General features: G+C 40.7%; 1 protein-coding gene across 1 annotated transcript in view; it reads right to left on the bottom strand.

Moving 5' to 3' along the window:
- Window positions 1-10,272: 10,272 nt before the first annotated feature.
- The window catches only part of LOC109039735 (Rho guanine nucleotide exchange factor 2), a 28,332-nt gene continuing 22,728 nt past the window's right edge, over window positions 10,273-15,876 (bottom strand). Inside the window, exons 7-9 of the mRNA XM_072302915.1 lie at window positions 14,765-14,996; window positions 12,175-12,262; window positions 10,273-10,360 (exon numbers count right to left, since the gene is read on the bottom strand). Coding sequence (XP_072159016.1) covers window positions 10,273-10,360; window positions 12,175-12,262; window positions 14,765-14,996 — 408 coding nt within the window. The remainder of the gene's footprint in view (window positions 10,361-12,174; window positions 12,263-14,764; window positions 14,997-15,876) is intronic.

Genomic DNA, 15,876 nt, shown 5'->3' with positions numbered 1-15,876 from the left:
TCACTCGCAGAAAATACTCGCGAAAGCGCGGAACTTGCTGCGCGGGGGCAACACTTCCGAAAAAGCCGGCAAAACACCGCGAAACCAACGCGGCGAACTGATCCGACTCTGAGGCGCGACTGGCGAACGCGTTTGCGATTGCGGGGGCGAGCGACACGACCTGCGGCGAGCGATTCGCGACCAGACTGATACTCCAAGCGGCGCTCGCAGTCGTAGCGCCGGCCCTGCGCCGCGTAACTAGGCAACCCGCGCAGCGCGCCGTCTTCAAACGGAATAATTAACTGCGCGCGTATGACGGCGCCACGACGCGACTCGACGCACTTATCCGCGATTGTTATTACCCGCGATTCGTAAATCCCGTAAAGGTCCTAATACACCTGCGAGTTACAAGCGCTCGTTAAAAGCGAAACACCAAAAGGCAAGAAGGATTTCGATAACTCGACGTCGAACGATAAAAATCCTGGTTTCCTATTGGTATTTCACTTTCAACAAGCGCTAGTAACTCGCATCTGCCGCTTAAGTGAATGATTCTCTCTCGATGCGAATACTTGTGCGTTTAGGTATCCAAAGGCTGATCCTACAGTATAGACAAGGTTTCGAACGAAGTACTACGATATACCCGCTACCTGCTGAAAACTTCCCTCGCTCTGCAAAATATTTAAAAAGACGCGTTTTTCTGTTTCCCCGTTTTCCCGATTTTCTGTTTAGTTTTGTTGATTTTTCGCGGAATAAATACATTTGACATCGAGGAAGTTCCTATCGCCACAGGAGCACTGGAGAAAAGTCTCTTGCATTCAGAGACCAGACTCTTGAAAAATTCGACAGGAAAAACAAACACTAGATTTACGCGGATTTTTGCTCGAAACAAGAGCCCACTGCTCGGTCTCGCTTAAGTTAAGCGGATTTCTTTTTGATTCAAGCACAAATTCTATTAAATGAAGCAGATTTTTCTTGCCAAATTGTTCAAGAGTCTGGACACTGGATCCAGGATACTTTTTTCCCCAGTGTGAGCCGCGACTCAAGGGGTTTCCAGTTCCACGGCCCTGCTCAATTCAGAGAAGTATTGAAATGGTATATTCATGATTGGTAAAAAAAACTGATTCAATTTTTTCTTCTTCCAGTTCATGATGTCCTGACTCCAGCCTGACTTTTCGAAATTTCTGGCCATACAATTCGATAATTTTCCCCAGACTTCCTCAGGGTGAGTAGCATGGGAGCTCTTTTTGGGCGCTTCTGGGTACCAGATGCGCCCTTTCCAGCCGTTCGACTCCCCCGATGTAACATGTACTATACTACATACCGTTTTGCCTTATGGGTAATGACGCCATTCTGGTACACCCGGGAAAATTTGATTTTCTTCTGCATCTGGTATTCGTAAAAGTTTTTGTGAAATGTTTTGCTTTTAAGCATAACAATCTCGCACGGACGTATTACCTGGTTAAACTATTTTGGGGCTTCGTTATGCTTAAATGCCTCATATTCGAGGTTGTAGTTTCAGATTGATTCGAAAAAATCACGGACAGTCACGTGATCTCTTCATTTTAGTGACGTATTACTGTGCTATTTTGTGATTGGTTCATTTTCTCGGCGCAGCATCGTCAAGCGTCAGCTGTATGCGGCTCTGGGTTGAAGGTTTAAGGTTATGTCAGAGAGAATAGAAAGTTAGAGGCCCGACTCGATGCTAGGTAATTGAAACAGATGCGCTCGCAGCGCGCTCGCTGGCAACGTACGCAACTACTATTTTCTATTGTTTTCCAGAGACTAGCGGCGGGTATGTTGCTGCCGGACCACCTTCACGTAGGCAATTTGTTATACATCGTCCGTCCGCAATACTCTCGCTTGGCCGTATGAAAACGTTCCTCGCATGCGCAGTGTTAAAGAAGCGCCCTCCAACGCTTTGGCGTTGGAACTGCTTGTTTATCTTTCCTCGCATTGCTCAGCAATATCGACAGACATGAAAGACGTCTCACTTTGAGTAGTTCTAACCTTCGCAGATAATTGAAAATCTGGGATTACCGTTCGTACATGAGCTGTCAACATCGGCGCATCTCGATGGACGACCGGTCTCCGATCGCAAGAACGGTGATCTCAGGACCCGAACTACAGTCAGAGAGAGACGGCAGGGGGAGGGGGAGGGAGGAAGGGAGGGAGAGCTTTCGAAAAAGGCATCGGAATAACAAATCGCGGATATCGGAATCGGATGATCCTCTTGATCGGATCGAAGATGCACCACCGCTCCGGCTTGGACGTCGCCGTCGACGTAACCCGCGTCGGCGTCGCGACGTCCGGAATCTGGATCGTCGTTCCGTGACGTCACCCCCTCACCCCCGGCCCCCAAAAGCGGATTCACTTCCTGACCTTCTCGCTCGCTAACCTGACTCCGTGGTCCGGTGCGTTTCGACAAAAGCGTCGCGTCGCCTCCTTTCCCTATTGCACCACGCGGGGAGGCTAGGATGACGCCGGAAACCAAATAGGAGCTTAAAATGTTGTGACGATTCAATCGATAGTAGACCACTGCTACAGAGTAAGGAAAGGATCAGTGGCGAGGCGTGAATGATCGATTTTTGATCATTCCCTCTTTGAGAGGGTGTCTAGTTTTTTCCTCATCTTGGGAGAACGTGATGAAATCCTGAATTTTCCTGATTTTTGACCGCTAAATCCTGATTTCATACGTTTTCCAAATCCTGATCAAATCCTGACTTTTAGCGGAGAAAAATTAACGGACGGATATCGGCTAATTAACGGAAAATGGGCGAACGGCCGACTTCTCTCAAATCCTGATTTCACGACTGATTTTTCTTCAAATCCTGATGAAATCGGGATTAAATCCTGATAGACCTCAAATCCTGATAGAATCGGGAAAATCCTGATGCTGGACACCGCGTTGAAGCTGTAGTAAAGAATCGATTCTTAAGGTGTTTGTTGCGAGCACCAAGTTCATCGATCCTTTTACATACGTTTAAATGACAGATCAATCGATGTATCGCAAAGCACGCCACGCCACTGGAGAGGACTGAACTTCCATAAGACACGCTGGTGTAGCAAAAGTTTGCACAAAAGAAGTTCAGGGTGATTTCTTTAAATATGATAAAGACAGTTTGAAAATAGTGCGATCCATTATAATATTCCTGAGAGAATGGCCCGGAGGATCCGCCTTCATTTTTGAGATTATGCAATTTGATTGGCTTCAGAGTTAAAATAATTGTATCATTTATTTACTTGTTGGTTGCTTATGAGGAAAACCAGACTGGGCGAGCAGGTTTTCCTTCGATCGTCCTTCTCTTGATTGTTTTGTGACAATGCCGAAAATGGACATTTTAAAAATAAAAATCGTGGTCTAGCACGTGAGTTTTTGCCGCTCAGACTATCGGAATTTCTAGGGAATCCCCCGAGGAATCTTCAAAAGGCCGGTACAAAAAAGGCATAAATAAAAAAACAGGATAAGGAGCAGACGCGTTCGTAACATTTTAACATTGTTGCAAAGTTCATTCAGCTTTCCGAAATTTCCGGAGCCAGGCTCAAATAAGAAAGACCACTGGATTACCATAATAATCACTTCTTCTGTCTCCCTGGCTCACTTCCATCTAAAGATTTAGAATAATCCTCACACGTAAGAACTTAATTTCAAAATATTTGGAAGTAATGCCGGTGGTTTAAGAGTACAGTCATAGCTCGTTTAAACTCACGGAAACAGATGTGTTAATGTGAAAACAAGAGCGAATTCACTTGTCCACTTCTTTTTCTTTTATTGCAGAAATTGCAGATAATTCTAGCAAACCCAAGCATTCCACTCCCTACTTCAAAAAATTACAGTAAAAAGATTTACGATACGATTTTTAGGGGTAAGCGAGCTGACACGACACTAAAAAAATCTCTTAAAGAGGCCTTATTTTCTCCTTGGATATTCCTCATATTTTAAATGAAATTTCCTGATTTTTGTGCGGATAAATGGACCACTAGACAAGGTACGAATTTCAGCATTCTGATACATGTTTCGTAACTAAAATTTCACGTAGAACACGATACGAACAACAAAAATTACCGAAATTAAATACTTACGAAGATATTCAATGATTCTTGATGCGTGAATTCAAACCACCCGCTCATGAAAACTCAATGCTCTGCGTGATTCATATCGCGCGCTAAACGTTATCATGGCAGTCTCAGCGCTATAAAATTCTGGCAACCTCAATCTTGACGCTTTGGATCAGCTGTAGCAAATTGCCTATAGTTTGAACAACACATGGTGGGAAATGAACATTGCTCGATTGAGAAGCTTGCTAACAACGTTGTAGTGCGCGATTTGACTCACGTAGAGCTTTGAGTTTCTTGTAAGCGGGCAGTTCAAATTCCTCGTCACCAATGTGAAATACAAATGTTAATATCTTCGTTAGGAGTTGGTTTCAGTAATTTTCGTTGTGTGAATCGTATTCTGCGTGAAATTCTGGTTAAGAAACATGTATCAGATTGCTCAAATTCAGACCTTGTCTAGTGGTCCATTGAGCCTTTTTTATTCAATGAATCGATATACTTACTTAATTGAATTAAACTTTTGAAAAATGCTTGAAGCATTTAGGATTTTTTGGATCGATTACTGACTTCCTGATATTTTCCGGATTTTACCCGATATTTGGAAGATTTTCACGAAAATTTTCCGGAATTTTCCTGATTTTCTCTAAAATTTTCCAGAATTTTCCTGATTTTCTCTGATATTTTCCGGAATTTTCCTGATTTTCTCCGGAATTTTCCTGATTTACTCTAAAATTTGCCGGAATTGCTCTGATTTTCCCTAAAATTTTCCGGAATTGTCCTGATTTTCTCTAAAATTTTCCGGAATTATCCTGATATTTTCCGATTTTAAGTAATGGCAGACACCCTGCAGAATACGACTTGATATGTTTCTACCAAACTCAGTCCAACCCGCTACGGAAACCGCAAAAAATGGCGGAAAGCTGGCACGCACGGGCGCCGCGCCGCGCCGTTGGTCGGAGGCGCCGCGGCGGGCTCCGTTGCGTCTTGCGTCTTTGCGCGTCGGGATCGGCGACTCAAACGAGCGTGAAATATTCTATTTTGCATTCGTTCTTCGCCTTTTCGCTTCGGTTAATGGTCAAGGTCGCCGGAGGAGCCGAATCCAGCTTCCGCGAGCTCCTGACCTCTGTCGCCTCGTCTCCCTCTGCCTTGCATGCTCGCGCTTCTGCCGTCTCGCTCGCTCCCTCCCTGGCAAGATGAATGGACGCCACTTCTGAGCTCTGCGGCAGTCCCTTACCGTTCGCTGCATCTGTCGAGTGACGACCCGACCTGGGAGTCCCTGACTTAGCGGGCTCTGTCTCGGGCTCTGTCGAGGGTCACCCTCTACCGCTTCGCCCGGAAATCCGGCCGCGGAAACCTTTTCGGGTGACGAAGACGCATGGGGTTTGAGCATACTCGCGAGGAGGAAAAATCGGTTCATATGGCGTTCCACCATCCTGCGGACAGATTGTTGAAATTGATAGACGAAGTTATGAACAAAGCTATAGACGAAGCCATGGACAAAGCTATTGACAAAGCTATGGACACAGCTATAGACAAAGCCATGGACACAGCTACAGACAAAGCCATGGACACAGCTATCGACAAGGCTAGGGACAAAGAAGACGTAATGAATATGGAGCTATTGGTTAAAATGGGTGGTTCCTATGGACTAAGGTAGAAAATTATGGACTAACTGTAGTCACTTGTGGGTTGTTGTTAGTTGTCTATCGCCTTCCTCCTTTGTCCATTGCAACCACCCGCTTCCATCGATAGGATCCCTCCAAACCCCTTTTATCTTCTTTGTCTATAGCTTTATCTACCGATTTGGACAATCAGCCCGCAGATGACCAAAAATCAGGCCGTGAATTATTATTTTTTTTTTTCGATTTAAATTATGTTTGGCTTATTTCACAGGAAACTAAACGTTTCATCAATAACAAAGTTATATTCCATTCATTCAAAAAAAAAAAAAAAAGAGGGGCAAAAACACCAAGTAAAAAAGAAATCATTACGTGCATCAGGGATAGCTTTTTTTCAGATTGAAAAACTGAGTATTTCAACGATTTTTCTCAGAGCCCCGGCATCTTGAGCAACGGCGGCTGACACGAGGACATGATTTATGTGATGTATTGATAGGGCGATATTATACGGTCGGCGAGGAGGTAAGCCGCTCGATATTCTGTGCACGGCGACCGTATTTGGCGAGGATTCGCTTCTCATTATGTCCGACGGATTCACAGTTTTACGATCGGCGCCCGCGACACCACACACGCGCACAAGCAACGGGAGCTTGCGTCTGTAGTGGTGTCCGCGAGACCCAATAGAGAAACAAGGTGGACGAGCGGCCAGGGAGATAAGGGGAGGGGGGGGACTGCAAAAGTGCAAGACCCGATTGTGAGTCATGAATAAAATCGTTTGGTTCGAGAACGACCCAACTGTTAAGAGAAAACAGTTCGGGAAACAAAAAGAAACCTCCCGACTTAACTTACACTGAAAAATTAGTTGAATCGTGTAGGAGCTGAACGTTCAGCAGTGTGCTTTATCGGTCAAATCATTCGGTTTGTCAAAGCGAATTTTGGTTCGTAGGATCAAACGTTCGATTTTCGTTACCGAATGTATTTAATCAATTCGGTTCAGTGTAAGTTTGACGCATCGGAAGTTTTGTTCAGGAAACCGAATTGTACGAAGGATGCGGAACACAAAACGTTCGGCTCATACGATAGACCTAATTGTTTTCTCTTTTTTTTTCAGAAAAGTGCTCAAAGAAATCATATTACTGTGCGGCGGAAAATGAGTACCTACGGAGAAAATCATTTAAACGGTTTAAAGTATCGCATGCGACGAACACTCCTTGCCGAAAATCATTGTAGCGCCTGAATGCAACTATTCGGGCACTCCGGATGCCCTGGTTGCATACGCACGCAATTAAAGGCGTTTTGGCTCTCGCAACCAGTTTTACGACTTATTCCTACGGTTAGTGACCACATTATTAGACTAAATTAAACCTCAAAGGAAACCGAGTGTTATGGGAAGCAAGGGGTCTGGCTAGCAAGGTAGTTGGCAAAACTCTCTGTGAGAGACCGTGTGAAGCAAGTTCCGTATGGCTTCTTCTCGCGTGCTATAGTTTCGCTCTTAAAGCGATCACGGAGGATCCAACGGATCACTTGGTTCTCTTTGTTCATTTTCCAACAAACAGAGAGGAACCAGTTAGAGCAACAAGTAAAAAATAAATCATTATTCCTCAAGTAAGTTTGATTTCCTCATTAGTAACTACGAGAAAAAAATATAGCCAATAAATCTTAGAAATTAAAATGTTGACACTCTAGGCGTTCTTTATGATATTAAACATGGAGTTCTGCCAACCGTGTTTAACAGGCAAACTTCTTGTATTCCGAGAAATCTGGTTCTCTTTTGCTAAACACTCGCTATTTGGCTCATCTGATCTAAAGCTTCATCCCTTTTCACGTATCTCGTAACGTTTTCTAGAAAGCTTAAAATTTAGTGCCGTTCCTGATGACGTCATCTGATGACGCGCAAAATGGCCGCAAAATCCAACTACTTCCTGTATTTTCACTAGGAATCTCAGAGACGTCATGGAATCAAGTCATTCACGAGAGAGTTACTCTTGAAAAAGAAATAACTCTCTTCCTCAGTCCTCACGTTTGGAAATAATTCCCCGATATGAAATTCCGAATGGGCCTGTTGCAAACTTTTGCTAGAGCAAAACTAAGAGTTGTTTCTTACAGATAATGCCCTAAAAATCACGATGAGCGCATCGGCAAAGTCTGAAATTCACTCATAACTTCACAATCTGCGTAAGAAATTTGCGGTTTTTTGAGCTTCCCGCTTCGAAAACGATACTACGGTACAGGTGAACATTTTGTTAGAGGAGTCGTTCCATTGGCGGCAATACTCATCATGGCCGACGCCAGTCCGCCAAAACACGTGTGATGGGACGAGATAACACCTGAACAGGATTAAACCACATAACAATCGGCGTGTTTACGTTCATATTTTCCTCGCCCGCCTTAATTGACCTTGAACTCTCCTCGAATTACGCGAGGAACTGCGCAAGCGTCGGCCATGATGAATATTGCCGACGATGGAGCGACTCCTCTAACAAAATGTTCACCTGTGCAGTGGTATCGTTTTTGAAGCGGGAAGCTCAAAATAACGCAATTTTCTTACGCAGATTGTGAATTTATGAGTGCATTTCAGACTTTGCCGATGCGCTCATCGTGATTTTTGAGGCATTATCTATAAGAAACAACTCTTCATTCTGCACTAGCAAAAGTTTGCAACAGGCCCTTTCACTAGGAATCTCAGAGACGTCATGGGGTCAAGTCATTCACGAGAGAGTTACTCTTGAAAAAGAAATAACTCTCTTCCTCAGTCCTCACGTTTGGAAATAATTCCCCGATATGAAATTCCGAATTTTAGAACAACTCGTTAAAGTGCGTTCCAATCATATTTCTCAGTCAAAACTACAAAACACGGGTCTCGGTTGCAGATTTTCAAAATTTCCGATACTTTGTAAATTTTCAAAGTGTTGGAGGCTGGAAATTTCTGCATGAAATTTTTGAAGGAAATTCGAAGGGCAACAAAAAAAATCACACAATTTCGATAAAAAAGGCGATGTCGAATTATCCTTTAAAACAGTGTGCAATTTTCCGAACCGAGATATGTGGCTTCTATCATCCATTTGGCATATCTTGCCACACATTCCCATACCTTTTCCAGACTGATTAAACAAAATACAGTCTTTAATTCGTATTAATCATCCGAGAGGGAAACACAGAAGGACTATCGGATACGAATGTTCCTAGCAGTATGCCCGAAAGGAGTCCGATGGAGAACTAAAATCGAGAGAGACTAGATTTTAAAATCAAAAATTTCAACGATTCGTCACGCCCTACCCCTCCTCTATTCCTACACATCCCGAATTTTTTGGGAGTGGCGCCAGGCGCCACTTCGCACCCTCGTAGTCGCAGAAATAAAGCTGTGAAAAATGATTCGCACGGAGAGAAAGAAAAATAACTTCATGATTTACTCGCTGCGGTTTGTTAATCGCTTAATCGTTGGATCAAAACTAAAAAAGCAGCGGGTGGGGATGGGGGGGCAGAGCTGATTCACGTGTCACTTGGTGGGAGTCGCGCGCTGTGTGCTCCAACACGCGGGACTGACGCAGATGGGGCTGCCGGCGCCGGCCGGGGACGCCCCCGGGGGGTCGGGGGGTGCCCCCAAGGTCAAGGGCGCGAATCCAACGGTGTTCCATGTGGATACAGCCGGAGCTGAACCGATCTTCTGCCATCGCAACGGCATCGTTCGACCACACGAAAGTCGAAACCGTTCTGATCCCGCAAGGTGAGGAATATCGGGAATATTGAAAAGGGAAATTTTTCTATGTACACGAGAAAAGTGAAGGGTGAAAGTCAAAGAGAACCTCTAAAATCGAGCTATATTAAAGGAAATATTTTAAAAAGCTGGGGACACGAAGGCATGAGCGTGGTCTGGAAGGTTTTGAGGTAGGTACCAAAGGTCTAAACATTTACAAGCTCATGGGGGCCTGTTGGTGTGGAGCATCTACCTACGTATTATCACGACTTTTTGGAGGGGGGGGGGGGGCACTAGCCTTCTGGAGGGCTCCTGTTAAGAGGGGCTGTTACCCTTAAAATATCTACACGGAGAAAAAAACTTCGTGCGTGGGACCCGAAGTTTAGGTCATATGGATCTCTGAAAGTTTCGGATTGAGCATCCGGACACTTATGGTCCAGCTGCTGAGGTTTGGATCACAAATCTGAAACTTCGGTTCTTACATCTGAAGTACTTCGGTTTTCACATCCGAAAAACTTCGGTTCTCACATCCAAAAAACTTCGGTTCCCACATCTGAAGTACCTACTTCAGATGCAAGAACTGAAGTTTCAAATGTGTGATCCGAACCTCGGCAGCTAGACCTAAATGATTCAGATGCTCAATCTGAAAACTTCAGAGATCCATATGACTTAGACTTCGGGTCCCACGCACGAGGTTTTTTTCTCCGTGTTTACGAGACAAGTACTACCATCTCAATCATTTCAGAAAAGAGAAACCGTTCTGCTTACTGACTGGTCTGCAAGTTTCAAGCTTTCATGGCTACTGAGATCGAGACAGGATAAAACTTTTAAAATTCCAACTTCTGAGATGTGTTCAAAAACACCTTTAATATATATATTTTTGCAGCGAATCGCTCTTTTTCTATCACCATTCATTTTTCTGAGGCATTATGTGCGGCAGTAAACACCAGAGATCTTCAGAACTGGAGTTACAAGGCCACGTTCTGCCAGCCTATCATTCAAAAACTGTTTGTCTCTACAGAAATGTTAAAATAGAAGTTACTAAAAAAAATAGAAGGAAAAATAGAACCCACTAAGTAATAGGAAATTTAGGACCAAGAACTCCTGGTGAAGAGAAAAGGAAAACCAATGCGCAATTGAATGAAAATTTTCAAGGTTTAGTTCAGAGCAGAAAATAAAGTGGCTTCCTAGTGACAAGTTTAAAAGATTTGATAAAGTACTTAAAAATAAATTATGCGTAACCGACAATTCAAATTGTGTCTGTAGGCAGAGTATTTAGTAAACATGTAGAAAAACGTGGGAATGATTGGACGAAAAGATGTTAGACGTTCCAAAATGCCTGAATCAATGTTATAGAAAAGTCAGAAAGAGACAAAAAGAGAAAGGAGGAAGAGAAAAAAATGAAAGAAGGGACAAATTTTGTGGGTGGCACATAAATAATCATAAGTGCCAGGTGTCGGGCAAAAATCCAGTCACGTTTCTATCACGTTTTATTGTAGGATGGAAAAAGAGAGAGAAAGAAAGGAGAAAGCATGACATTTAACTCATTTGTACATTTCTGTTTGAGTTGTATGATTCTATAATGTTCTTTGACAGAACATGAAAAACACCAAATTCAATGTCAACAAAAATTGTTGTACGAGAACTCGAATAAAACCGCAAGTGGTGGCACCCAGTCTGAACCAATTTGGAAAATGTTTAGGAAGTTGATGATGGAACTCTATGAAATGGAGTACAAGTGCGATGGTTATTGCTCAAGGTAGCAAAAGAATAAAATAAAATAAAAGAGTAAATGAATGTTTTTAAGACAAGAATTTCTTCTGATTATGTTCAGAAAGCAAAAAAGATAATAATGTACGGTAGGATATTTTAAAAAGTTCAAGACCGATACTTCTATTGTAAAATTGCTCATAATGGTTTTAGATTTAACGCGGAACTTAAACACGCAGATTGTTCAAGCAGAAAGAACAAAAACCACGCGCTATGTCGCTTTAGAAATAATCAATTTTTTGGAATTTATCACCGATTGGCTAGACGTGAAATTTATAGGATCATTCTAAGAACAAATTTTATGTTACATCACTATGTAACTCGAGAAAGAAAATGTCAAACCCTAAAATTATAGATCAATGTTACACATAATAAAATAAGTAAGAGCATGCAATTGAACACCAATCATTAGAAAATTGGTCACAGAGCAAAGAGTAAAAGAGTAAAATTTTCTTGAATTTGTAATGTTACAGTCTTGAGGGCAATTAACAATTACTGGATAATTATTCAAGAGGGGTACTTAGTTTTGAACTTTGGTAAAAATGAGCTGATTAGGAACCTTCATTAGAGCACCATAGGATGTTTAGCTGATATTACAAGTTTATTTTATTGAATTATCAGGTTTCCTTCTGTATTCCAAAAATAAATGATTAATCATACTTTGGCAATTCCAATTGACTAAATTCTTTGTACACAAGAAAAAATGAGAGGACATAGGAGTAAAAGTACCAGATCTTGAAAGATATTTCTGATTCATTTTTCCTCCGGTTATCTCCTTTTTTTCGACGTGAGACTTCCGACTTTTAACACCAAACTTTATACGGAAAAGTTGAGAGGAAAAGATTGGGTTTCGTTCCAAGCTGCCACCATATTGCAAATTACTCCAGGTTTTGTCATTTTCTTTAGATGTTGAAACTTCCTTAATTTTATTATGCAATGATAAACATCAATTTTTCCTCCGATCTGCAACCTTCTTATGGAGTCTGTGCATGCCAATTTTCAGTAGATTGAAGCTCACATGAACGATGATAAAAGCCAGAAAACTTTGAAATAACTTACGTTTTCCGCTCTGAGGAAGATGAAGCGACGAGATCATATATCTGAGCATTATTGTGAGAGGTATTAACTAAATATAAAGCTTTTTTGTCTGAAAAAGAGGAGAAAAACTTTGGTCAGAAACACGAGAGATAGGTACCAAAAAAAAAAAATCTTCGCTTTGATACATTTATTTCAATTTGATGAATCACTAAGCATGGGAGGGATTACCTTGTTAGGTTCTTAAGGGTATCTGTTCATTTAGCCACGGCTCATTTAGCCACGTGGCGAACTGCAACAAAAATTATTGCAAATTGCCACAAACTCTGGGTGCTGTGTGGCTAAATGAAACAAGAAAAATTAGTGTGGCTAAATGCAACAAAAATTGTTGCAGTTAGCCACAGTCTTTGTATCCGGAGGAATTATTGACCACATGCGTCCAGATCTCCTTCCTTAGATTAGGTCATTAGGTGAGGTAAGGTTATGTTAGGTAAGGTTAGGTTAGGTTAGGTTAGGTAAGGTTAGGTTAGGTAAGGTTAGGTTAGGTTAGGTTATGTTAGGTTAGGTTAGGTAAGGTTAGGTTAGGTTATATTATGTTAGGTTAGGTTAGGTTAGGTTAGGTTAGGTTAGGTTAGGTTAGGTTAGGTTAGGTTAGGTTAGGCTAGGTCAAGTTCGTTTCGATTAGTTTCGGTAACGCTGCAATGTAGATACTTGGTTTTATCCTTTGGCCATGTGGCTAACTGCAACATATTTTGTTGCACTTTGCCACGTTTGCCACACTAATTTTTCTTGTTTCGTTTAGCCACATAGCACCTAAAATCTGTGGCAAGATGCAACATTTTTTGTTGCATTTTGCCACGTGGCTAAATGAGCCGTGGCTAAATGAAACGTAATCGTTTTTAAGATATTTTACCTCAGCTCAACACGCCTTGTCTCAAATTTTTAATTGACCATACGCACTCGATCATTGATTTTTCTGCTACGAATTCAGGCACGATCCTGGTCAAAATGTGATTTGTCAGTAAATTTGAGCGAGCAGTTTAACTACTTCTTTTCACTACCCCAACGTCTGTATTTTTCAATCAATTTTTCTGTGGGATGCAGTTAGTATAAATATTTTAAAAATTTACTGTGAGCTTGACTCACCAAATTTTTTGGAATAATGTAGTAAAAATAGAGTAAATGGTCTAATTGTCTTTTACCTAGTCATAAAATGAATTCTCAATCCCAAAGACTCCTGAGACCACATTTTAATTAATTACTCAAAAAATCTATTGATCCAAATTCCATCTCGAACGATTCCAAGAGGAGTCAAAAGTGATAGGTAATAGGTCAAAATGTCCAAAAAAAAATGTCCAAAAGTCAAAATGTCCAAACCCTGAATGCCCAAAAATTTAAAAAGGCCAAATATCAGTAATGTCCAGCAGACAAATAAGTCCAAAAGTAGGCGAATGTCCAAATATGGAAAGAGTAATTATATAGGTACTAACTATTTGTTGTTATAGACAAGAATAACTTTTTTTTTATTATTATTTTTTATTTTTTGCTTTTCATGCCAAACGGGGTAATATTAGCCATGTTTGTTATGTTTGTCAATTCCACTTAAAATTTGGAAAATAAATCATTAATGCATTTTTAAAAGTAAGAATTGGCCTGCGCTCATGAAAAATTGTATCACCATTTTTTCCTCACCTGCATCTCTCCATTATCCGACGCATCTGTTTCTATGGCTGCATTCACGAACAGCTTGCAAAGCTGCACCCAAAACTCCAATGACAACTCAACCAATGCCTAATCTCACATTTGGACGTTTGCCTACTTTTGGACTTATTTGTCTGCTGGACATTACTGATATTTGGCCTTTTTAGATTTTTGAGCATCCAGGGTTTGGACATTTTGACTTTTGGATATTTTTTTTTGGACATTTTGACCTATCACCAAGTGATAAAATAACTGTGCTAAATTCTAGGCTATCAATTTTGTTATTCCTTAAAATTGTTTTGTTTCTTTCTTTCTCCACTGACGATTTTTGGTTAACTTTCTGAAAAATCTCTTTAAACTCAGACCCAGAGATTTTTAACTTTGTTTTAAAACAAAAAAGTTTCAGCTTGCCTCAAATTGAGGAGCTATCCGGAAAAAGGGCACATAGCAAAAATTTGCGTTTGAGAGAAATACATTTGAAATTTCCATCATTACTCTATGGCCATTGACTGTGACTTGTGTTCAGAATCAGGAGTCCAAGCTGCGATGTAAGTTACCATCAGTGGTCAGAAAGTAATGATGGAAACTTAAAATGCATTTTTCTCAAACGCGATTTTTTGCTATGTGCCCTTTTTCCGTAAAGCTCCTCAATTGTCACCTTGTGGATACTAAATGCCATGTCTAAATGTGATGGTAACACGTCCTCTAATAATTACCAAGTACATGACATTTGTAGCCTACATGAATTTTCTCACCCCCTGCCACAAAGATTTACCTATAACTTTTATCACATTAAAAATATTTTCTACCTGAGAAATCTTCGGTTAGAAAAGTTACCGACCAGAGGAAAAAAGAGATTAAAAAAAGAGATAAAGAGCTAAAAGCGAGCGATGAAGTGAAAAAAAAAACTCACCAACAGCATTATGCCTGACAAGAACATGAGAAACTTTAATAACAGGACTAAGGTAACCACCACTGTTAGTGTTGTGGAATTTCAGCACGAATTTTTCATCTTGCCGCTGAAGCAAAATTATCATATCTTCTAGGAGTACGACATGTAATTCTATCACTTTTTGTCTATTCCCACCTATTCGCCAGTTCAGAACACCTTCGTGGATCAGTCGGTGTTTTGTTAAATCTAATGACTGTAAAAATAACCAAAATGGTAAAATTAGACTCAGAAAATTAGACAAGACAACAAATAAAGAAATAAACTAGAAACAAATGAAGGAAGACTTCACATTTGAGGTTTCCTCTCTAATTTGGAAAATGAATATTAGTTTAAAATTTGATGTTCAAGAAAGAGAAGCAACTAAATGAATGGAACAAAAACAAACAAAAACGCACTAAGTCACAGTTAGGGGGGGAAAAAATAAGTTATGAGTGGTTGTAAATTCAACTAATTGTGAATTTTTTCCTTTGGAATATTCAAAGAAATAACATTTTAAACATTAAAATAGTTGTTAAAAGTTGTCCTTAAAATTGAGTCTTATGGAGGAATAAAACCTCAAACCTTCTCTTCTCAGTTCACACTTGATGCGACTTGGTGCATTTCCGTTAGTTTTGGTTCAACACTATACATGAATTCATGGAACTCTACGAATGTGGTTTCTTAGGTCCAGGCCAAAGTCAATCAAGCTTTTTTTTATACTTTTCTAAACCTAGTATAAGCTTTGAAAGAGATTTTCAAGATTTTGAAATTTGAGTTTTAAGGGACTTATTATTTTGGATACTAAGAAAATAACAATATTGGCGAAAATAAAAAGCAGAGGCTGGTTTGTCGAATCAACTTCTCCTTGACTGAGGAATACCACAACTCACTGCAAAATATGATTTTTTTCAATTTTGGTAAACTTAAACTTTAACCATTTTCTTCATGTACATTCAGCGCTCTTACGTATGTCAACAACATGTAGATATAAATTAAAACTTATTCAGATTCTCAGCAGCAGTTGTTGCAAGCAATCTAAATCCGCCTTCAACATTTTCACCGCAATGCTGTCTCATAAGGCCCAGTAATATACT

The sequence above is a fragment of the Bemisia tabaci genome, chromosome 7 (genome assembly GCF_918797505.1).
Source record: "Bemisia tabaci chromosome 7, PGI_BMITA_v3".
Classification (NCBI taxonomy): Eukaryota; Metazoa; Arthropoda; class Insecta; order Hemiptera; family Aleyrodidae; genus Bemisia; species Bemisia tabaci.
Note: the sequence above shows the minus strand (reverse complement) of the source record. Positions and strands in the feature narration are given on the sequence as shown.